The sequence below is a fragment of the Dermacentor albipictus genome, chromosome 8 (genome assembly GCF_038994185.2).
Source record: "Dermacentor albipictus isolate Rhodes 1998 colony chromosome 8, USDA_Dalb.pri_finalv2, whole genome shotgun sequence".
Lineage (NCBI taxonomy): Eukaryota > Metazoa > Arthropoda > Arachnida > Ixodida > Ixodidae > Dermacentor > Dermacentor albipictus.
Genome location: NC_091828.1, coordinates 12,151,322 through 12,176,671, shown reverse-complemented (window position 1 = coordinate 12,176,671; position 25,350 = coordinate 12,151,322). Strand labels below are relative to the sequence as shown.

The window sequence follows — 25,350 nt, the reverse complement described above, 5'->3', positions numbered from 1 at the left end:
GTGGAGATCGGCGCAGATCAGCAACATAGCACGGTCCGCTTACACTTCTAGAGGTCCAGCAATACCTATAGCAGCTATAAAACAAGTGAGCTTAGTGTCACAAGCGAAACAATACGAAAAGTGACACTGAACAAAGGAACTTTGGTTATGCGTAAATAGGACTGAAATGCAGACATTGTGCGAGTAACTAATTTCACGTTGAGCAAGAAAGGATCCAAGTTAAGAAAGATTATATGTATGAGCTAGCTATGCGAGAATAATCGAACGCTCTTTTTTTTTGCCATGCCCCTCCCCTTACGCATGGTTGCCTCCCTGGCTGAGTAAGCTGGGCTGATCCTAAGTATGATGTAATCAAAGGTTGTCACTTCCCGATACCAGTGCATGACGTGTGCAATAATTTTAATAATCCTGCAGGCACTGCAACATTATAGCACCCATAAGGCTAATGGTATTACCTGACAAGGCTAGTTAATAAGTGTCCCCAGAAACCTAACTTAGCGTGCGTACTCGGAGGCCATTATTACACTTTGATAATCATCCTTCTACCACTTCAACCTAATTTTCATCAACGCAGTACAAGCTTTAAGCATCTGCACAAGCTTAATGCACCAGGGCACCATAAAGAATACCGCAATAGCTTCCTATCCAATTCAGCCTCTAAAACAAACAGTTGCAAGTTCCGTACCATGTATTGAACAAAAGAAATTATTCTGGAATTGCATGTCTTTTCAATACATACAAAAATCTCCAGTGCTACGAATTGCATATGAGCATTTTGTAGACAGAAAACACCAACCACAACAGTTGAAGCTTGGGAAAATTGGCAAGAGTTAATTTTGACGGTGCTCACAATGAAAGTGAAAGAACGCTGAGCTGTTTAAATCTTTGTCTCATTGTTATTTCCTCGATATGTGTGCACTGTGAACACCACATCTGCCTGTCCCTTATATCTTAAGTTTGTATGCACTTTCAATAGAACTGAAAGGAACATAAAGATCAGATAATGGTACAATGGATGAGCAAGAAGCATACCTTCTGATGTAGTACATCTTGATGAAACAGTTTTCTACCAATATCCTATACCTGCCACAGCGCTGAAAAAAGCTTATTAGATTTGCTGTCCAAAGCAAGCTTGTATTACTGAAGACTGCATTTGTTCAATTATTTCGACAAACTGGTAGTTATGGAGCGTTGCGGAAAGGTGGCATCATTGAAAACCACCTTAATTTTTGTGTAAAAAATAATCATACAATCAACTTCAGAGATCAAACTAGGTGCAATAATGCAGCAGAAAAATATGATGAACTGGTCTTTCCACGACTGTTGAGGTAAAAACAAGTGCTGAAACCTTCCCGACACACTCAACATGTTTTGGAGAAGACAGCATATCACAATTGAAAATGTTTAAAAGCAAATATTTAGAGTTATATAGTGCTTTTCTGCAGTAATGGTTTCTCACTCCTCCAGTATGATTGAGCTTACTGCTGAGCGTAATAAATAGATCCTTTTTATGGATTTTCAGTGAAAGATTCAATGAGAAGACAGTGATGTGACATCTCTGAGTGCCCGAGGGCAGTGCTGGTGATTATATATCACAAACTGCTGACATGCAACTGAACTTTCGGGCAGTGCCATCTCATGCCACATGATGCACACGAAGCTTTAAAGGGCACTACACAGAAACTAATTGTTTGATCTGCATTAGTAAATTACTCTACCACAATACCAAAAAACTGTAGTTACCGTGATAGGAAGCTTCGTATGCCAAAAAATACAGAATGAAAGACGGACGGTGAAACCACAATAAAGTTCTCGCACCAGCTTGCCGTGTTGCCTTGAATTTTGACGCAGCCTGCTAGGGGCCTAATTATTTGTCTTTGGAAAATGTTCATAACATTGCAATATAAGTGAGCCAGCAACTGAACTTAGCAAGGTTTAAGCAAGTGAACTGAACCGCAATAGCCAAAATACAAGAAAATACTCTGGAATGCATGATATGCACCTAGCAAGCCAGCAGTGAAATTCTGGCGCAAAATTTGAAAAATTGAATTTTGACCTTCATTTTCGCTCTCTATAAGCAAACACTTATTTCAAAATTTAGTAGGACTTTAGTAGTAATTTAGCACCGTGTCTTCGGTCGTAGTGACGTCACTATCGAGTTCCGTGACTGCGTGGCTGAGTTCTGTGGCAGTCACCCCCTGATCGGCAGTGTCCACAATCTGCATCACATTAAGCACCATGTCGTCGCCGGTCTCCGCCGACACCACAGGCACTGTGGTGTGTTCAATGTAGACTGGTTTGCCACGGCCCTTTCGTGATGATGTGTTCACCATGCCGGTTACTTTGTGCACCTGCATGAGATGCTTGGCAAGTTTTCGTCGCACGACAAACCCGCGGGAGCAGATTGGGCAGGAAACGGCGTAGTTTTTGGTATGCATGTTGACAGTATGATACTTCAGGTTGGTGGGGTTACGGAAGGTCAGGCCACAGTGCTGGCACAGGTAGGGCCGCTCGCCAGTGTGCAGGCGAAGATGCATGGCCAGCACATTGCTGCGTCCAAACACCTTGCCGCAGTATTCACACTCGAAGAGACGCCCCTCGGTGCGTCCGGTGTGCTTGTCGAGCTTGTGCACGGCCAGGCCACTTTGGTAGCGGAATGCCGAGCCACATATGTCGCACACGTGAGACTTGAGCAGCACCCGCGGATGATACTTGCGGACATGCGTCACCCGCTGGCCGATGTTGCAAAAGCGTTGGTGGCAGAGGCGGCACTCGTAAGGCAGGGTCAGGTCGTGTCGCTTGTTGCGGTGCTCGAGAAGTGCCTGCGCGTTCTCGAAGTGATGGCCGCACTCTTCGCATGGATGTGACTGGCCATCGTGGTGCAACTGTAGATGCGTGTCAAATTCCAGTTGGTCCTGGAAGAGCCTTGGACACTGTGGACAGTTCTGCTGGCCCTTGGGATGGATGATGTGCATGTGTCGGCTGAGCTCCTCCTTGGCTGCAAAACGCCTGGGGCATTCACTGCACTCATAGGGATAAACACCTGTGTGCGACGCCCTGTGCCTTTCAAATCGACCCAAGCTCTCGGTCTCGAAATTGCAGTCGGTGCACTTGTGGACACGCTTGCCCTTCGGCATAGCTACTACGTGAGCCTTGGCCATGTGGTCCGCCTTCTCTTTGACTGTCGCAAATTTGTGCGGGCAGAGCTCACAACCGTGCTCGTGATCAAACAAGTGGATGTTCTTCATGTGGCGGCTCACGCTGAAAGTCGTCTGGAAGCACTTACTGCAGAAGAGGCACTGGTACTTGCGCGCCGCCTCCTTGTTGTGTCGGTTCAGGTGCTTGATAAGCGCCACATTTTTTGTGATTCCCTCACCACAAAGCTCACACACGTGTCTCACAGACCTTGGATGGCGCTTTATGTGCTCCTTGAGCGTGCGGCTGTTCTTAAAGTCCTTCTTGCACAGGGGACACTGTACGGACTCCCCACCACGAGATGTCGGGGCTGGACTGCGCGATGGGCCCTTCCCGTCTGGTCCGTGGCTCTTGACGTGCTCTTGGTGTACACTGAAGTCGAGTGAGAGGTGACCACAAGGCTCGCACGTGTATATCACCTTTTCGGTGTGTGCCTCCTGGATGTGCTGGCACAGGCTGCTCGCCTCGGACGTCGTGAACTTGCACAGCTGGCAGGCGACTGTCTGCCTCTGTTGCCTGGCGACGGGACATTTGACTTCGTGCGCCGCCAACATGTCGGCGTTGAAAAAGGCGCTTGCGCAGTACGAGCACAGGTACGGCGCCCGATCAAGATGGTCACTTTGCATGTGCTTGTCCAACTCTTGCTCGCTGCGAAACTTGGACGAACAGTGCTTACATTGCAGTGGACCCCCGTGGTATATGCGTACGTGAATCCGCAACAGACCGTCGGCCGGGAACTGTTTGCTGCATTCGGTGCACTTGAAGACTGCAGCCTTCTTCTTCGGCCGAAGAACTTTCGGTATGACGATATTGTCGCGCACGGCTGCTCCCTTCGATGGAGGCCTGTTGATCTCGGAAGCGCGAGCATGGTCGGGAACACTGTCGTGACGTTTGACATGTTCCAGGGCTTCTTCCCTGTGCTTCGACTGGAAAAGACAAACTCCGCAGACGTACGTAAATGACTGCGGTAAACGCGATCGGGGCGCGGCTTCTGCCTTACCACACACTGTAGTTTCCCGCGCCACGAAGTCCTTTTCGGCGACGACATCGTCATTGCCGGCTTCAACAACGTCTGCTTCTGTGTCATCAACCGTTTCGTGAACCGCTGGAAGCGACAAAGTGGTATTGTCATTGTCCGTGACGGCTGCTGCAGTTCCTTCTCCGAAATAGCGCCCTCACAGTATACATAGTCCATCTAAGATGATTTAGTGTTTCTGTTTAGCATTCCTTTAAAGCAAAATTTGCAAGATTTTTGACCGCTTCATGTGACCCAAGTCATCCTATACCCAATCAAACCGTGCACTTATCCTTGGTCTCGTTTAAAGTACCTTGGTATTCCGTGCAACATAAAACTCAATAACAGGAGTCACTGTAAAGGGAGGACAAATGGGATACTCCGTGTGTGACGCAACAAGACAGTTTTAAAGGGACTGACAACGAGTTTCTAAGGAGCCGGGTCATTTGTGGCACAAATAAATGCTCATTCTCGGAAGTAAATATACTTGCAGCAGTTCCAATATCACGTAGAAATTTCGTAAGCAGAATGTTTCGATCAGCATTGCCCCTCCCCCCCAAAATAAATTGGAGCCCTTGCGCCAGCAAAACAGAAGTGACAGCAATGCTTATAGCCTACTTAACTAATTGTGAAAGCAGAATGATGGGTGACTTTCGCAGGAATTAGTTCAACTTTAATTACCATTTGCAAAAACCCATTCCGAAAATATAATGCTACCATAATAAGCTGCTGCATCTGTGGTGCAGAAGAAAGTGGCATACACGTATGGAGTATCTGTGGTCTTCGCCCGAACAAGATCGCCCATCTCTGCCCCCGAATCACGGGTGGCGCTACGAAGGGGTGTACAGTACGGCATGTTAGACGTTACGTGTATTGCTCCACTGGAGTGTTTTACCTGATTCTGCTCAGCTGTGGCAAGTACTACATTGCGCACACTTGACATTGCGTCCACGATCGAATGAGAGAAAATGCAAATATTTTAAAGAAAGGTACGACTGCGCACCTGTCTGCGCATTTCAGGTCTTGTCCCGACTGTGAAACATGGTGTTCTTATATCAGAATCCTAGGCAGAAGCAAAAACATAACTCCACGTGAACTGTTAGAGGCCTTCTACATCCATGCCACTGGTCTAGCTTGCATGAGTCATAGTTCTGTTACGCTTTATGATTCGGAATTCAGATTGCTAAGCACATAAAAATTGATGACAATGCCTTCGGCTGATTGACGTCATTTTCTTGTTTTATGCGTTTGCGCAGGTGCATTTTTGTGTATATGTCGGATGCTCTGTTTTTCGCAATAAACAGTTGCAAGTGTAGCATTCATCTTTCCTTTCCTTTTGCCTGTGTCTTCTTTGTTTCGTGTTTCTTGCACTAAAATGCAACACGCAAATTGTCACAGAGCCACTATGGTCTCCGAGAATGGGCTACAGCGTGCACCACCCTGCTTCAGAAACTGTGACATTTTTCTGCTCATAAGAATTGAAGATTTTGCTGCGTTTTGCAAATAACAGAAAAAAACTTCTATTAGAAAGAAATGTACCACATTTCAATAAATTTAAGTAGCCGAGTAGGCGCTTACACTTACAGAAGGTCACATAATAGGGCATCCTATATTTTGTCATGCTTTTGCCACATTAAGGTGCCAAAGGTCGTTTTCCGCTATTTGTCAAGTATCAAAAATACAAATCCTTGTCTAATGAGAAAAACAGTGCTGGTTTCAGACAATATGAGACGCAGTTTTCTCAGCAGCGAGGCTATATAGATTTACGTTCTGAATGGCTATGTTTCCCTTTAAGAGAAAAGTGGTTTCATGGCCTAAATGAAAACAGAAAAGAAAGCTATGGATGGGGGTCGGTATGGTGCTACATGAAAATCTTAGCAAGTGACTATTCAGTAAGTACTTATACCAGAAGCTAGCTAATGACATAGAGCTCCCTTTGTACCAATGGTGTGTCTACGACAAAAGCGGCTAACGCTAGAAGTTAGGTGGTCACACACATATTATTCGTCAAACTAAAGCGTGTTATGACCTTTGTTTGCCACTTTTAATAGCATGGTTGACACCAACATGCCATAATATTATTTTTTAAGACAGCATGTCTAGAGCATGGCGTGCCTAACCGCTTTTGTTAGGTGAGGAAATATTGTTTCCGGTCCTTGTAAGGGAACTGGATACGGATTATTCACGCACAATACGTTGTTTCCCTAAGAATGTGACAGACAATTGCATATTTTAGGTTGACCGTCATAACATGCACGCAATGTAGAGCATTGTTTCAAGAGTTCCACTATCTATTCAGGCACACAAAAGCCAAGTTCATCAGTCAACCTCATAACCGAGTCTCCATTAGTCATGCATATTGGCAATTTGACAGAATAATAAGAAGAGAAGGTGAGAGGCGTGATCCTGTTATAAGAGAAGCAATAGCAGAGTTGAAGCTTTGTCCTGTGTCATGTGCAAAAGGGCCACGCATGCCCAGCTTTCGGTTGCATTCTCACTTGTGACCACTGCAACAGACTAACTGACATGCATAACTAGCAGTTTGTGGGACCACATTTTCATAACCTGCAATTTTTTTACATCTGAAGAGATCAGCCTTCAGCTCTATTTTGCACTGCACTCGAGAAGCATTATAAAGTTGCAACATTGAAATCTTATGCTGCATGGTTTGTTGCACGCTTCAGCAGTTTACTTATTTATTGTACACGTAGCTCATAGGCTCCAGTTGGGGCATTGCGTGAGGGTGCAAGAAAACAAATTCTGAACAAGGAGAACATTAAACAAAACAAGTCAGACAAAAGAAGAAGACGAAAATGTACTCTCATAAAAGGGACTATGTATCTTGCAGCTAGCTTATGAAAAAAGGAATTAGAAATGTTTTGATACTGGTAGTGCTTTAGGAGATGAAATATAGAATTCCAGGCTTCATACACTTTTAAGCTACCATTCATGGCATTTTGTTTCGAGGTCACTTTCTCTGTTCACTTGGCAGGTCACTGCCAAGGTCATTTGGCAGCGGCGGCAGCAGCGGGACAGCACGGCTTACGCTGTGTCTCTTCTTCTATGCCTCGCAGATTGCCTATCGTCAGACGGCCCCATCGATGTATCGGCCGCCCATGATCATCCCGTGACAAGCCACGAGCCCGCTTTTACGTCACGGTCTACGTCATCACCATACCGCAGTGCCAGCTCTACATAAACCCGACGCAAGCACTGGGATGCTTCACTTGGCAGCGGCGGCAGCAGCTGGACAGCACGGCTTACGCTGTGTCTCTTCTTCTATGCCTCGCAGGTTAGGCACTATGTGCGACTGAATTATTCACGTTGCTTTTTTACTGCTGTTGCTACTGCCAAAGTCATTTTTTCTGTGTCTGTTTTTGCTGCAATGTCCCCTGAGGAACAAAAAATGCTGAAAGATTCGAAACGAGAAATTCGTGATATGCGCGCATCTCTGGAGAGGGAATTTAGGAAGGAAAATAGAGAGATTAAGAATAGCCTGGATAATATGAACAAATGTTTTGAGGAAATGTGTACCACCATGAAAGACATTCAGAAGGAAAACGCTGAAATCAAGGCTGAGAACGCTTGCCTCACTTCTGAGTGCACACTACTGAAGAAGCGCGTACTGGAAGCTGAGCTCAGAATTGTACAACTAGACCAATATTCCAGAAATAAGAATCTGGAAATCAAAGGTGTTCCAACTTCACAAAGCGAGAACCTTTCTGCCATTCTGAAAAAAATCGGAGACGTTGTAAGTGAGCCTATTAGTGAAAATGATGTTGAGATCTGTCACAGAGTTCCAACGAGGGATTCTGGGCAGTCTAACATTGTGGTACAGTTTCGCAGCCGATCAAAACGCGACGCTGTCCTCAACAAAACTCGAAAGAAGCGACTATCAGCCACTGATCTTGGCTACACACAGTCTTGTACTGTGTTTGTCAATGAAGACCTGTGCTCTGAATTGAAAAAACTTTTGGGCATGACGATCGCGCGAAAAAGGGAAAAGAATTGGCGTTTCGCTTGGACGCGGGACGGCATGATTTTCGCTAGGAAAAGTGAATCCTCCCGGTCACTGCAAATAATGCATGTCTCTGATCTAGAAAAAATTGACTAACCAAGGTTTCATGGCTACTAATTATGACGTCATGTCTGGAAGCACTACGCACGCATATTTTGCGCCGCATGAAGTTGGCAACCTGTATGCCGAAAATAAGAACTGCCTATCTTTTTTCCATCTTAATGCGCAGTCTGCCCGAAATAAAGAGGAACAGATTCTTGCACTTATCGCTACGTTTGGCTTTGCTCCTGATATATTAATGGTAACAGAAACATGGTATCAATGTGAATCGGAAGTTCTTAAGTTACCCGGCTACACAACATTTTTTATGAATCGATCATGTCGAAGAGGAGGTGGCGTTCTGTTAATGGCAAAAAGCACACTCCGTTGCAACATTGTTGCATCTTTTTGTCTTGTTACGTTGGATTATGAAGTGCTTACTGTTCAGTGCAATGATAATGTTTTCTGCGTCCTATATCGACCACCAGGATCAAGCACGCAGAACTTTCTGTCTTTTATGGAAAAATGCTTCTGCTGGGTGACTGATAATGGTTACAAGTTAATTCTGGCAGGGGACCTAAACATTGATTTCTTAAAGGCTTATACTTCTCGAGAACTTAGCAAGACAATCGAATCTAATGGTTTTGAAAATGTTATAAATAGTCCGACTCGTATTTCAACAGATGCATCGACATTAATTCACGTCTTCATAACCAACATCCACCATTCTAACATTTTATCTGGTGTTGTGAGTGCCCATATAAGTGATCACCTTCCAATATTTCTTTTGATGACCCAGTGTTCACCTTCAACATCCAAACACCATTTACCACAAATGGTTCGTGATGTCAATATGCAAAGCCTGAAGTATTTTCGTGAGGCAATATCGCTAATAGATTGGTCAGAACTGATGCGTGCCAGTGATCCAGAAACTGCTTATGAATATTTTTGCACTAGGTTTAAGGATACCTATGATAAATGCTTCAAATACAAAGTAGTTAAACCAGCACGTAAAGCCAAAAAACCATGGATAAATAAAAACTGTATCCGTGAAATTCGTGCCAAAAACCGCCTCTATACGACTTTTATTGACACCAGGACTGAAAAAGCTTTGCATGAATTTAAGGTGCAAAGGAACAAAGCAAATAGTCTTTTGCGTAGGGAGAAGAGAAAGTATTTGAATAATTTGTTCAATAATGACGTAATAAAGAAATCTGATGTTATCTGGAAGCGTATTAATGGTTTTCTTGGGCGAGGAGATAAGAACACGACTATAACAGAAATTACTCTAGGTGATAAAGTTTTATCAAATGAGACGCTTGCAAATACATTTAATAACTATTTCACAACCTTAGTAAACAGTACTCATGATCCTAATTCTTTGAGTTATCTTCGCTGCAGGACTAAACAATCTGCATTTTTAGCGCCTACTACGGAAAATGAGGTATTTACTACTTTTATGTCTATCAAAAACAGCCGATGTTGTGACGTCGAAGGATTCGAGATCATGCCAATTAAGCATGTCCTGGACTTGATTCTACCTGCATTAGTACACATAATCAACTTGATATTTTCCAGGGGCTCGTTCCCGAAAAGACTTCAGGTTGCGAAGGTAGTAGTTTTATACAAAGTTGGTGATAAAAACGAGCTGACAAACTACCGTCCAATATCTGTGTTGCCCATTTTTTCTAAAGGTATAGAAAAACTAGTACATGCCCGCATGACATCGTTTCTGATCAAACACGACCTTATAACTAGTATGCAGTATGGCTTTGTGAAAGGGCAGTCGACAGAAACTGCCTTACTTACTCAAAAGGAAATTATATTGTAGTAGTTTGAACAGCAATTATGTACTCTGGGCATCTTTGTTGATTATTCGAAGGCGTTTGATTGTATAAATCATTCCACACTACTCAACAAACTTGAACATTATGGATTTCGTGGCGTATTTCTTGAATTAATACAGTCGTATCTGCAACACCGTATGCAACAAGTGATCATAGAACGATATGTGTCTAATTTAAAGCCAGTTCACGCGGGTGTGCCACAAGGAAGTATTCTGGGGCCCCTGCTTTTTTGTATTTATATCAATGACTTAGTTACTATAGATAATAATGTGAAATTTATTATGTACGCGGACGATACAACTATTCTGGTTACCGCACCAAATTCCACAGAGTCTATCGGTATCGCAAATGAAGCACTAACAAAACTGTCCTCGTGGTCTACCGCAAATTCACTTAGTATAAATACTAAGAAAACAACAGCTGTTCTGTTCAGACCGAGAAATCGTAACGTCGCTACAGACCTAACGCTACAACTTTATAATTCTATTATTCCGATTGTGCCTACTGTTAAATGTCTTGGGGTTGTATTCGAACAACATATGTCGTGGAATTTGCATGTGGATTTAGTCGCTGCGAAAATATCCCGTGTGAGTGGCATTTTATACAGGTTAAGATATTTTCTCCCTAAAAACATCAAACTTCTCCTATTCAAATCCTTGCTTCTCAGCCAAATTCATTATTGCCATCTTGTTTGGGGTACTACGACACTTTCTAATATCACCACATTACATAGAATACAAAAAAAAAGCCGTCCGTAGTATTGTGGACGTTCCCCACGACACACATACGCGTCCACTTTTCAAAAAACTGAATTTACTTCCTATGCCTGATATTTATGAGCAAACACTAATTCACCGATATAAGACAGGTGTTAAAAGAAATAATAACACGCTAAATACTATATCGAACTTAAAACGTAGAGATGGGAAGCTAAATACGCGCAGTTGCGAACTCTGGGAGATGCCACGGGCAAGGACTAATTTCACATACCAAATGTTGCGCTTTACATTACCATCTTGTCTCAATAAAATCAACACTGTATAAGGTTCATTATTGTGCTTTCTTTTTTCTTGTCTTTCCTTTGTTTCCGCAAAAATGGAAGAAATTGTTTTTGTAACAGTGTATTTGCCGAAGTGTGCATTGCAGTATGTTTTGTGTGACACATTTGTTGATTTCGTATATGTATATTGTACATTAGTAATTAACGTTAATTCTTTCGGTATTAATTGTACGGGAGTGCTATATGTACTGCATATACATTCTGTTTCACTTGAATTCATTTACACTTGTATGTATGTATATATTACACATATGCATTATGCCTGACACTTGTGTTATTGGGACTTAGGTAATTTTTGCTTAATATGTAATACCTAACCCTATGCGCTGTCACTGCTTGTTAAAAGGGGCTGCGGACCTTGTCAAGCCATAAAAGGCTTTTTGTTCGCGGTCCTCAACATTGTGGTGTTGAAAATAAAGTGAATTGAATTGAATTGAAAATAGTATTATAGGAATGAATGCCCCCCTCGAAAAGAAAAAAAAACAAAGAAAAACATGTAATACACAATAGTGAATACTTAGGAAAATGTAATTAGGAACATAGAGTCTGTGTGGGCGCAGATGTTAGAAGTCTACATGAAACCATATTAATAAAGGTGGGCAAAGCTCTTCGGCCTTTGTCGGGCAACCTGTAGCAAGACATACAGGTAAAACGATATGCATGTCTCAAAACGCAGTCCCTAAAAATATCTGTCACAATACAGTGCATATCTACAATAGTCCCTAATTATAGTTGACTCAGAGGGGGCTACATATGTAACTTGATCAAATTGTAGGTGGGCCAAATTCTAAATATACGATTCAAGTAGACCGAAAATGGACATAATGAATATGGCATCTACAGAAAAAGGGTTTAACAAAGGGTTTAACCTGTGAACATAATATTTTGTAAAAATGCTTCAGACACTAAATTCTTTGCTGGGGACGAAGCACACATTTTTTTGGAAACTTGCTCACAGCACCCACATTGTTGCGTAAACACACACCTTGATAATAAAGGGAAAATCAGACATCCACTCGTTCATAGCAATTGCTACAAAGGAAACCCGTGAGGGTTCCTCGAAAGGAAAGCCTCACTATTGAAGAAAAATTCGTACTAGTCCGGGTCTCAAACCCGGGACCACCGCCTTTCCGGGGCAGCTGCTCTACCATCTGAGCTAACCAGGCTGCTGGCAGATGGCAGGGCGAAGTCGAATTTATCGACAACAGGAAGCAAAGGCAAGGGTCTGACGTAATAGTTCTGCGGAACCCGTTAAGGTGGAGAGAAATAATTATAAAGGGAAAAAATTACGTCGTACCCTTGCCTGTAGTAGAAGTAGTATGTCGACTGTTTGCCTGTTTGGAAGTAATGTCGACACATCGACATACTACTTCTAAACATGCCTATACCATTACTCAATTAAAAATTGTCAACACAAGCAGTAACTTTTCTTGCTTGAATTTTCGTGCCCACTTAGATCAAAGAACCACCCGCGCTGGCGTGCTACACAAAATCAGGAGAAAAGGCGACAACGTCGTCGAGGTAGCAGAGGCAAGTATGCAACTTCAGGCCACGTAGGATGCCGTCCATCATACGTTCGAAGGTGGCGGGGCATTGCACAGACCGAACGGCATTACAGTGAATTCATACAAGCCGTCTGGTGTTACAAACGCGGTTTTCGAACAGTCAGCGTCAGCCATGGGCACCTGCCAGTAGCCAGATCGGAGATCTAAGGAGGAAAAAAACTCCGCTCCTTGCAAACAGTCAAGTGCGTCCTCAATACGTGGCAACGGGTATACATCCTTTCGGGTAATCTTATTAAGCCTTCGATAATCGACGCAAAATCGTATGGTGCCGTCTTTCTTTCCAACTTGGACGACTGGTGATGCCCAAGGACTACTAGAAGGCCGGATGACACCGCGATTCAGCATATCGTTCACCTGGTCATTGATAACGCGTCTTTCAGTCGCCGATACTCGGTAGGGACGCTGTCGAATTGGCGCATGGCCCCCAGTGTCGATAGTCTGCGAAACAGTCGTTGTGCGGCCGAGTGATGTTGCTTGGCAGTCAAAAGACCAAGAGAAGCCTTGGAGCAAGCGAAGAAGTTCGTCGCGCTACGTCGTTGTAAGGTCACTGGCAATAGCTGGCGTAAAAGAACGCGGCAGTGAGTGAGGAGGCGATGCCTCGAGAGCAGCAAGATAAGTGGAGTCGTCCATCGTGTCAAATATTGAAGATGAGGTCAGTGGCTCTGCTCTGCCAAGGCTTTCATGGCGGCGTAATGTAATTGGTTCAGCCGATGGGTTGGAGACGCACATGAGAGAGGCACCAGCTTTGAACTCGAGGACGGCGAACGGCAGTGGTTGTGAACGGCGGCGAACTAAGAGTTGAGACGGAGCGAAGATTACTGTGTCATCATCTACAGATTTGCAAGCGATACAGACAAGAGTGGAAGACCAGGCAGGTATAACGGTGTCATCTGAAACAGCGATTTTGCGACAATGGTCCGTATGGTCAGTCATAATATCGGTCGAAAACTGAAACAGCTCGATTTCAGCGCGGGCCCAGTCAATCATCGAATGATGTGTGGAGAGAAAGTCCCATCCTGATATCACGTCGTGTGAACATGATGGCAACACGATGAATTCTATGATATAGTGGACGTCCTGAATGACGACACGAGCAGTGCAGGCGCCCGATGGCTCGACGTTCTGCGCGTCGGCAGTTCGAAGAGACAGTCCAGAAAGCGGCTTCGTCACTTTTCTGATCTTGCGGCAAATACGGGCATCTATCGCTGAAAGTGCAGCGCCGGTGTCGTCAAGTGCTAGCGTCAATGTTCCTTCGAATGCGACTTCAATAACATTCTTCGGAGAAGTGTGAGGCTTTATACATTTCGCTGGCACCGCAGTTCTCGCCTCCTGAACTGCGATATTTAGTTTTCTTGTCGCAAAGGGCTCCGCCGCCGGTGCATGGGGGAAAGCGAGCGGCGGCGAGGAGACCGTGAACGGCGAGCGGCGGAGAATGCGGTGTCGACGGCAGAAGGAGATTCAAAGGCGTCCGAATAGTTGCGCTGTTAGAAACGTGGCGCATACGGACTCACATTGTTCGGGACGTTCGGTGTAAGCAGGCGACAGTGACGTGCCACGTGTCCAGCACGGCCACAATAAAAACAAATCGGACGGTTGTCTTCCGTGCGCCAATGGTCTTGTGGTCGTGCATAGTTCACCAGTGGACGGACTGGAGGGGATACGGGTGGGCGCAAAGGTGGGCGAAGGGGGCCGTAGATCCGTGGCGCAGGCCTCATCGCGACATCGGCGTACGTCAGGGGATCGGCCGTCGGAGCCTGTTGAAGGGAAGGCGAAATGCGGTCGGCTACCTGCTCCTTGATGATAGATTGGAGAGTGGGTGCCAACGGAGTACTCAGCTGGCCGTGTGCAAGTGGAATCAAGGAAAGCTGACGAGCCACCTCTTCACGGACGAACTCCTTGATCTGTAGCAGCAGCCATGCTCGACATCGAAGTGGCCTGAGGTGTAGATTGGCGGGTGGCTACGCGTTGTTTGCGCAGTTCGTCAAAGCTTTGACACAGACTGACGAGTTCAGAGACTGTCGAGGGATTTTTCGCCAACAGCATCTGGAAGGCGTCGTCTTCAATGCCTTTTAAGATATGGCGGATCTTCTCGGCATCAGGCATTGCGACGTCAACCCGATTGTAGAGGTCGACAACATCTTCTATGTAGCTCGTAAATGTCTCCCCGCACTGTTGCGCACGGCCACGCAAACGTTGCTCGGCGCGAAGCTTGCGAGCCGCGGGGCACCCGCATACCTCTGTCACGTTAGTCTTGAAGGTCGTCCACGTCGTCAGATCACGTTCGTGGTTGCGGTGCCACACGCTGGCGACACCGCTCAAATAAAACGACACGTAATTAAGTTTTTTGGCGTCGTCCCAGTGGTTGTGGATGCTCACGCGGTCGTAGTCAGCGAGCCAGTCTTCGACATCATGGTCTTCTGTACCACTGAAGATGGGTGGGTCGCGTTGCCGCAATGGGCCGGGGCAGACCACGGCAGTCACTGGGGCAGCGGGTTGTGGTTGTGGTGGTCCTTCTTCCGGCATTATGAAGACGGGCTGCAGTGTCCGATTACGAAGTTCCAGAATTATGGTTGTACCCAGCAGCTCCACCAATTGTAAAGGGGTTTTTTTCGGCTCGTAGAGCAGCAGCGACAAACTCAGCACCAGCAGGTAGGGCGCAGCCAGTGAACGAACTGGGTACGTGCCACGCGATGGCAACGGGGCTTTTCAGCCTGCCGATCTTCTTCGTCACAATATATATATATATATATATATATATATATATATATATATATATATATATATATATATATATATATATATATCATGATATATATCATCAGCCTGGTTACGACCACTGCAGGGCAAAGGCCTCTCTCATACTTCAAGAAACCCGGCCATGTACTAATTGTGGCCATGTCGTCACTGCAAATTTCTTAATCTCATCCGCCAGCCTAACTTTCTGCCGCCCTCTTGCTACGCTTCCCTTCCCTTGAAATCCAGTCCCTAAACCTTATTGACCATCGCTAATCTTCCCTCCTCATTACATGTCCTGCCCATGCCCAATTATTTTTCTTGACTTCAAATAAGATGTCATTAACTCGCGTTTGTTCCCTCACCCAATCAGCTCTTTTCTTATACATTAACGTCACAACCATCATTCTTCTTTCCATAGCTAGTTGCGTCGTCGTCAGTTTAAGCAGAAGCCTTTTCGTAAGCCTCAAGGTTTCTCCCCGGTAGGTGACTACTAGTAAGACACAGCTATTATACACTTTTCTCTTGAGGGATAATGGCAACCTGCTGTTCATGATGTCATAATGCCTGCCAAACGCACCCCTGCCCATTCTTATTCTTCTGTATATTTCCGCCTCATGATCCGGATCCGCCGTCACTACCTGCCCTAAGTAGATGTATTCCCTTACCACTTCCAGTGCCTCGCTACCTATTGTAAATTGCTGTTCTCTTCCGAGACTGTTAAACATTACTTTAGTTTTGTGCAGATTAATTTTTAGACCCACTCTTCTGCTTTGCCTCTCCAGGTCCGTGAGCACGCATTGCAGTTGGTCCCCTGAGTTACTAAGCTAGGCAATATCATCAGCGAATCGGAAGTTACTAAGGTATTCTCCATTAACTTTTATCGACAATTCTTCCCAATCCAGGTCTCTGTATACCTCCTCTAAACACGCTGTGAATAGCATTGGAGAGATCGTATCTCCCTGCCTTACGGCTTTCTTTATTGGGATTTTGTTGCTTTCTTTAAGGAGGAATACGGTGGCTGTGGAGCCGCTATAGATATCTTTCAGTATTTTTACATACGGGTCGTCTACACCCTTATTCCGTTATGCCTGCATGACTGCTGAGGCTTCGACAGAATCAAACGCTTTCTCGTAATCAATGAAAGCTACATATAAGGGTTGGTTATATTCCGCACATTAATCTATCACCTGATTGATAGCGTGAATATGGTATATTGTTGAGTAGCCTTTACGGAACTTGCCTGGTCCTTTGCTTGACAGAAGTCTAAGGTGTTCCTGATTCTATTTGTGACTACCTTAGTAAATAGTTTCTAGGCAACTGACAGTAAGCTGATCGGTGTATACGTTTTCAAGTCTTTGGCGTCCCCTTTCTTATGGATTAGCAATATCTTAGCGTTCTTCCAAGATTCCGGTACGCTCGAGGTCATGAGGCATTGCGTATACAGGGCGGCCAGTTTCTCTAGAACAATCTTCCCACCATCCTTCAACAAATCTGCTGTTACCTGATCCTCCCCAGCTGCCTTACCCCTTTGCATAGCTCCCAAGGCGTTCTTTACTTCCGGCGTTACTTGTGGGATTTCAATTTCATCTAGACTATTCTCTCTCACATTATCTTCGTGGGTGGCACTGGTACTGTATAAATCTCTATAGAACCCCTCAGCCACTTGAACTATCTCATCCATATTAGCAATGATATTGCCAGATTTGTCTCTTAACGCATACTTCTGATTCGTGCCAATTGCTAGTTTCTTCTTCACTGCTTTTCGGCTGCCTGCGTTCCTGAGAGCATGTTCAATTTTATCCATATTATACTTCCTTATGTCAGCTGTGTTACGCTTGTTTAACTTCAAAAGTTCTGCCAGTGCAACTCTAGCTGTAGGCTTAGAGGCTTTCATACATTGGCGTTTCTTGATAATATCTTTCATCTCCGGTGATAGCTTACTGGTATCCTGTCTAACGGAGTTACCACCGGCTTCCATTGCACCCTCCTTAATGATGCCCACAGGATTGTCGTTCATTGCTTCAACACCAAGGTCTTCTTCCTGAGTTAAAGCCGAATACCTGTTCTGTAGCTTGATCTGGAATTCCTCTATTTTCCCTGTTACCGCTAACTCAATGATCGGCTCCTTACGTACCAGTTTCTTCCGTTCCGGCCTCACGTCTAGGTTAATTCGAGTCTTTACCATCCTACGGTCACTGCAGCGCACCTTGCTGAGCACGTCCACATCTTGTATGATGCCAGGGTTAGAGCAGAGTATGAAGTCTATTTCATTTCTTGCCTCGCCGTGTGGCTCCTCCACGTTCACTTTGGCTATCCCGCTTGCGGAAGAAGGTATTCAATATCCGCATATTATTCTCTTCCGCAAACTCTACTAATAACTCTGTCCTGCTATTCCTAGTGCCTATGCCATAATCCCATACTGCCTTGTCTCCAGTCTGCTTCTTGGCAACCTTGGAATTGAAGTCGCCCATCAGTATAGTAGCAATTGCTGCTACTTATTCACTACTTGCCTCCACCTTACAGATTTCTGCAGAACTATTACGTCAAACTCTTGCCTTTGCTTCCAGTTGTCGATAAATTCGACCTCCGCCTACCATCTGCTAGCCGCCTGGTTAGCTCAGATGGCATAGCGGCTGCTCCGGAATGGCGGTGGCCCCGGGATCCAGTCGCGGACGAGGACGAAATTTTCTTCAACTGCGAGACTTGTGTTGAGGGAGCCGTATCGGTTTCCTTCGCAGCAATTGTTAGGACTGAGTGGATGTATCAATTTCCTTTAGTAAGCACTTGAGGAACGTACGGATGACCTACTTTATTTCCCATTGGCTCGTGTTGTCGTGGGCCATTGAACAGCCATTGGCTTTTTTTGTTGCTTATCGATATCGTCCAAATCGAAATCATGATTAAGCATTGTCCTAGAGGCTTACTGCTAATAAGAATAAGAACAGTAATGAAATGATGGATCAAAACTGTGAAACCGAAGTCGTTCACATGTGTTCACAGCTATAAGAATACCTGCCTTCTCCACGATGACAAGGTGCGCTCTGCTGTAGGTACAGCAGTAAACAAAAACAGCGATATTTTGCATTTCTGTCCTGTGCTCTAAACTGCTCAGAATGAAGGTGCTGCGTTATTCAAGACCGCTAGCCTACTACAAGAGGTCGCTTGAACACGCACTTCCGGTCTAGTTTATTCATGCCACAAAGCACACCCACCGTGTACATAATAATACTTTATTTACACAGGAATTCCGCTAGCACCAATACATAATAGGCCTGCCACAGCCGCATAGGGCTTGAAGGGCAGGTATGACAGACAGCGTTTGACACAATGTCATATCACGGATACAACATGATATGAAGAAACATTGTTACAGGAATCGACACATACGAGAAACACAAACAGCAATCGGGAGGCAAAATGAAAACAAACCAAACGTAGCCTACTCTGAAAAGTAACGTTACCCAGCATTCTTAATACAGAGCTACAAAACATACATCAGGCATTTGTGTATTACTTAAAAATCATCAGTTATCCTATTGTCAACAGCCAACAAAAAACAATCGAAATAAGAATAAAAAAATATACAGGAATATAAATATGAGATCTGCAGGGAACAAGGTACTGAAAGAAAACAAAAATACTCTTTTCACGCTTTATTCACACACATCAGTAGGTGTATAATGATATAAATAAATTGATGCGCTTGCTCCAGTACCACAAGTTTGTGTAGTGTTTTATTATAAATGAAAGAACCAACCGTGTAAAGTCCGAAAATATATCACAAGGAAGTCTTCATATCAACTGCTAGTGAAAATATGTGCGTACTGGTAAGAGAAATTTCAAGAATGGATGGAAACACTAGCCAAACAAATGCCTTGGCATAATACTATAAGTTCACGATATGAGCAGTAAAAAAAAAAAGACACAGGCATTCGCCCTCACAAGAACTTGTTAAGATATCGCGAAATGAACATGGGGGAAAGTGCCGCTTTGCAGCACCTACAATAATCAAAATGTTATCCATATCTCTCCCTTTAGCTGCACCACAGAAATGGATAAAATTTGGATATAAAATTGGCCATAAAGCTCCACTTTGAGCTTTGTAGATATCATGGAGCTCACTGCTACCCCTGCCTGAGTTTCTGCACTAGTAATGCATGGCCTTTTTCTTTTCTAGCATTTTTGATCTCGCTATTGTTAAACGTGTAGTATCATTCTATGCCTTTCGTGTGGCTAACCTCCCCCCTATAATGAAAATTTCTCTCACCAGAGCGCATGTATTTTCACTAATGTTTGATATTATCGTTTTCTTGCGATCAATTTTTGGAATACGCAATTTATTGGCATGGTGGGTGGGTTACCGGGTCAATAAAGTACAATGGTAGTGCATGTCCAAGAGACAATTGCTCCAGGCTAGTGTTCTGGCATAACGCAGCCCCAACATTTACCTGGAAGAACGCAAATGGGAAATGTAGCTTTTTGTTCACTACTGCATGTGGAATATATTGTGGAGTGAGATTGCCACAGCGAGGTTGTAAAATTAAAGGAAGTGATCAACTGCTAATTAAATAGCAGACTTCCTGACAATGCCGGATGTTGTTACGGGTCTGATATTCTTTAAAGACTCCTATAGTGTGAATAGATGAACCACATTTACATTGCTTCGCATAAGAAACTGTGCTTCAGTCCGCGGTATGTTAAGATGCTACCTGAGATACGAAATTAGACTCATGAACTGAGGTACATCTCTATTTCTCTGCATTGCGTCTTCAGTAAAGCTTGGCATGCTCTACATCTTTTTAGCAGGATTGACACACGCTTGAGCTTCAGTAGATTTCTTTATTTCCACTGGATGAAAGGGAATTCCTATGCTACCACGCTCTCTGTAGATTAACATAAATATTTGCAGGAGAAGAAACAATTTGGCCTTATCCGGGATTAAACACAGAACCACCCCTTTTGCGGGTTGATCACTCTACCAACTGAACTAGCTATACTCCATCTCACAGCTAACTTGCAGCACTGCCGAAGGTATGATGCGCACACAGGCTATAACCCTGTAGAGCAGAATGTCGTTTCGGGCGTTAATGTCTGAATCTTAACGAGATAAAACGGCTTTACCATTGCTTCTGGCATGATGCCTTACAGAGATACGTGATGTCCTCCGCGCATGCACGTCGCATACTCTGAATTATTGTGTTGGTTACTGGCTGGTGAATGTAATGGCCACCCTAACCACGATGACGTACAGCAACATCACGAGACAGTCCAGACAGTCCGCTTCAACAGGAATTTGTGGTTTTTACTGGCTCGCCAGACGGACAGCAAGAAATGAGTGGTAAAATCTGTCATCGCTTAGACTAACCTCACGCTGAGGGCAAGGAATCAGGTATCATTTGTTGTCACTATTTAGATCAGTTCTTTGTTTTCATGCTGATAGGAATGCCGAAGCGGTGCCTAGCCGTAAAAGTGGTTTCATGTGAATTTAGTAGATGGCGCCACATTAGCGCCAGTGATCGGTTGCTGATACGAAATGCTCTAAAGGCCTAATTGTTCACTGCGCCAATAATTTGCTACTCCGCTTGAGCACGGTTCGTGATGGCCACTGATAGGGCATCGGATGAATCTCCAGAGCGCTACAGGTCAAAGATTAAGTATTTCTTTAAGGAAGCAAGGTCAGCAGCCATAAATGTGTTTGGTGCGGTCAAAAAACTCGCTACTACCGCCAGTATGGACGCTGGCTGTCGTAAAGACAGCCGCGTCCTTCATAAACGCCAGCGAACGCTCCCTGTACCAGGGGGTTTCTGAACATCAAAGAAAATCCCGAAGAGGTTTTCCCGTTGTGGCGGAGGTTGCCAACGGAAAACGAAACTCAGCGATTATACGGGAGCGTGCTGAGACAAGTAGTGCATGGCTATTTCAAGAAGAACGAAATTCCTACGGTGCCAAAGAATGCCCATCACTTCAAGGAAGACAAAATGCTGCATTCACTTTCACCCACAACAATGCATCGCATGCTCAAGAAGAAAGAATTTCGCTTTAAAAAATGGTCCCGAAAAGTCTTCGCTATTCATGCTACTCACGTAGTTCAGTGCCGTTGCAAGTACTTGCGGAAAATTACGGACTCGCAGCGGCAAGGCCCATTTTCTACACTGACAACACGTGGGTCAACGTAAGACGCACCATAGACAAGGTGTGGGTCGGCGAGAATGTTAGAACTGCTTAACAAGGAAAAAGGGCCGGTCTCTCAGTTGGCCTGCGGAACCCAAGTGGCAAAGGGGCGCAGTTAATTCTGACGCATTGCTGAAACGAGAACGGCTTTGTGCAAGCTACCGGAGCAATATTTCGAGAAAAAAAAGACACAGGTCCCTACCACAAAGAGGTGGACAGGCCGCACTATGAAAAGTGGTTCCAGGAAATGCTATTACCACGCCTTCGTCCGGATAGTGTGATAGCCCTGGACAACGCGCAGTACGACTCGGTGAGGCAAGAACATCCCCTCATGAGTAGCCTTCAAATGGAAATACAGGTGTGGCTTTCACAAAAGGGGTTCCTTGTAGTGACGATACAGTAAAGCCAGAGTTGAGCAAACATATTGAGATTGTCAAAGTTGATAGCAACAAATACCATGTAGAACGTATTGTTGTTGCTGGACACCTCATTTTGAGGCTACCGCCACATCACTGGCAGCTCAACCCCATAGATCTAACGTAGAGCGACGTGAAGCATTTTGTGGCTTCTGTGGGCCGTGGATTCCAAACGCAAGAGCTGAAGGAACACGTTGGAGATGCCATAGCTCAGGTAAGTCCACAGAAGTGGAAAAACCATGGTAAACATTTGATAGAGGAAGAAGAAAAGCTGAGAGATGTGGACTACATCATTGGCTACATTGCCGACAACCAACAACCAGTCGTCAATCTAGGGCAGGACACCACAACCTGTGACCAGGACAGTACGGAGGGCCAAAACGTTGGGTGGCAGTGACTTCTCAAAATTTTGGCACCTCTCCTGGAACACGCTAGCCACGCAGTGAATTTTAAGTTGATTCCACTTTGGAAAATATATTTACTTTGTTCATTGAATATTCCTAAGCACTGTGCACACACTGAACGTCAGATATTAGGGCACGAACAAGCTGTAATGGGCAAGTGAAAATTAAGCTATCGCACTTCCGTATAAACCTAGTTCGAACAGCACGTTTCGGAGGCTCCGTTCAAATATCCAGAATTTCGTATTGCCGTATGACAAAAAGGGTAATTTTTAGATTATATGGCTGCAAGCTAAAATTTCCCCTTCCCCAATGTACATCTCCAGGCTTAGAGTGACGCCGGACACAGGCAAAATATGCAGAGAGCTAGTGACGCTGTACTAATCCAGGTACAACCAAATGAGAAAGACACAATAAGGTTCAAATAAAGACCCTCCCACAACAGAACAGGAATTGGCCTCCCTGGTGCAGTATTCGGCCACTCCTTCCCAGGTGACTCATTCGATCAACCAATGGGCCTCAGGCTCCAGCAGCTGCGCAGCACCTGACCATGGCGGTGGTCATTACTGTAACGTAGCAAAGGGTGTTGGAAATTCTGGACCCGGACAGGCCGCCATTGGAAATTGACCCTGGCAACTTTTAACACCCCATCTCTCTCGAGTGACGCAATCTCAGCAGGACTCCTTGAGGAAATATCAGGCACTGTTCGGGATATCATTGGCCTTAGTGAGCTTAGAAGGACTGGTGACTGGTGAGGCTTACACAGTGCGAACGCCCACGTCCTCTGCTATAGATAAACAATACGGTGTAGTATTCCTAATCCATAAGGTCATATCGGGCAACAGCGACGAATTCTACAGCATTATTGAAAGGGTAGGAGCAGTCATATTAAAGCTGAATAGGGCATACAGAATCAAGGTAGCAAAAACCTACGCTTCAACAACAAGTAATGATGATGAAGAAGATAAGTTTTATGTAGAGCTTGAATTATCAATGAGAAAAACGCAAACTCTATATACTGCAGTCAAGGGCAAATCCAATGCAAAATTGCAGGAAAAGCCGGCTGGTGAAAAACCAATAGGGAACTAAGGTGCGGATTCTAGGGACACCAGATGAGGGATGTTGGTAGAATTTGCGGAACTGAATAAGATGTGAATCATGAACACCCTCTTTAGGAAGCCTTGGAGCAAAAAGTTAACCTGGAAAAGCCCTTATGGCGAAACAAGAAATTAAATTGATTTCACACTTTCTGCCGATTCCAGCATGGTGTAGAACGTTGAAGTTTTCGGTAAAGTGCAGTAATCATAGGTTTGTGAGGTCTATGGTTCACCTCAATTTGAAAAGAGAAAGAGTAAAATTTGTCACGGAAGAACAGGCCAGCCTAGACGGAGTAAAGGTTGAAACTAGACCAGTTCAGGCTGCTTCTTTTAAAAAATATGCAGCCTTAGGACAGAAAAATACATATGGCATAGATATAATGAATGAAACCGCAATTAGGCTGCCTTCAAAAGCAGCAATTGAAGTGGAAGCAAAGTTACGAAGGCAACCAGTAGGCAAACTCTCCTATGTAACAAAGTACTCCATGAAGAAATGGCAAAGAATGAAAGTGTCAAACTCAAGAGAAAGGATACTGTCACGTGGTGGTGACGTTGAAGAACAAGTAGCAATACTGTTAAAAACGAAACTAACTTTTATTGGGCGAACCTGTGGCCAGAAAAAAAAAACAGGCTACACTTATAGCACAGCGATAGCGGCGAACACGGTCGGCGATTGCCGAAAATCTGATCAGCGGGTCAGGCACTTCGGCTTTTATAGATCAGTCGTAGAATGTTCCAGAGTAATAGCTGGGACCCCCATGCCTTCCACAAAGTTGTACGCCATTCGCGTCGCGCATACATGCAGAAGAGGAAGACGACGACGATTCCACGCAGACATGGTTTCCGTGTGTTCCTTGGAAATTGCTCGACAGCAAAGACAATCTCGCCCTTATCCGGATACGAAGCTCATCGGAAGCCTATGGGGACCTGTGGACTCTGGTGAGGACTCTTCTTTGCCTTGTCCAACTGATCCTGCTCGTCTGATGGACCCAAAACAAGCACGGCTGGCGCTTAGGCTTAGTGCGGCCGAGCCGCCGCGCTCGCCCGACAAAGAAGTGTTTGTGCCAGATGTGAGCTCCTCATCTGTACCTTCCACTGGACTGCTGCGCGTGACAACATCCATGCCAACTATGCAGCCGAAGTGTGCAACCGATAGCTGGAATACCCAAGATGCAACACCGAAGGACAGTCCTCTTCGTGATGTGAATGTGAACCTATCCGCAGTCGTGCCGACGGACACTGGTGACCCTATGGGCGTGCAGCCATCTGGCGGCTCGACGAATGCAGCCAAGCGAGGTCCCCCTATCAACGTGCTTCAACAAGACGCCATCGCATCGGAGCAACCGGCCAAAGAGGTAAGGGCCACGCCAGACAATTCCTCCACGACCTCCCCTAGGCCCGCTCCCTCTCAATCTTACCCAACCCCAACCCCTTCTCAATCATATCGAGTTCATATACGGCCCCTTTCATGCTACGACATAACTTCAGTAGCCACAAAACATGTCCAAAGAGTCATCGACCAATCTCTTGAAACCACCGGATACAAAGGGTTCGCAGCCTATAAATCTACCAACTCGATCACTGTGCACTTGGCATCTCTCAGTGATGTGCAGGAAATGTGCACTTTAACATCTATCCCACTGTCATAAGATCAACACCTGCCTGTGCAGTGCTACTTTGCATCGGGCCCTGATATACAGAGGTGTGCTGTCTATGGCATTGACCGAGAAGACACCCCTGAGGTAATATGTCCTGAATTGACCTCCACGACAAACAGGGTGCTCGCACCT

The 25,350-nt window shown here is 44.9% G+C and overlaps 1 protein-coding gene across 1 annotated transcript; it reads right to left on the bottom strand.

Moving 5' to 3' along the window:
• Positions 1-2,108: 2,108 nt before the first annotated feature.
• Positions 2,109-12,325, bottom strand: LOC139049204 (zinc finger protein 93-like). The gene is made up of 2 exons (XM_070524567.1): positions 12,271-12,325; positions 2,109-4,354 (listed from the first exon to the last, which is right to left on the bottom strand). The coding sequence occupies exons 1-2, from the start codon at positions 12,323-12,325 to the stop codon at positions 2,109-2,111; spliced, it is 2,301 nt and encodes a 766-aa protein (XP_070380668.1).
• Positions 12,326-25,350: the final 13,025 nt, after the last annotated feature.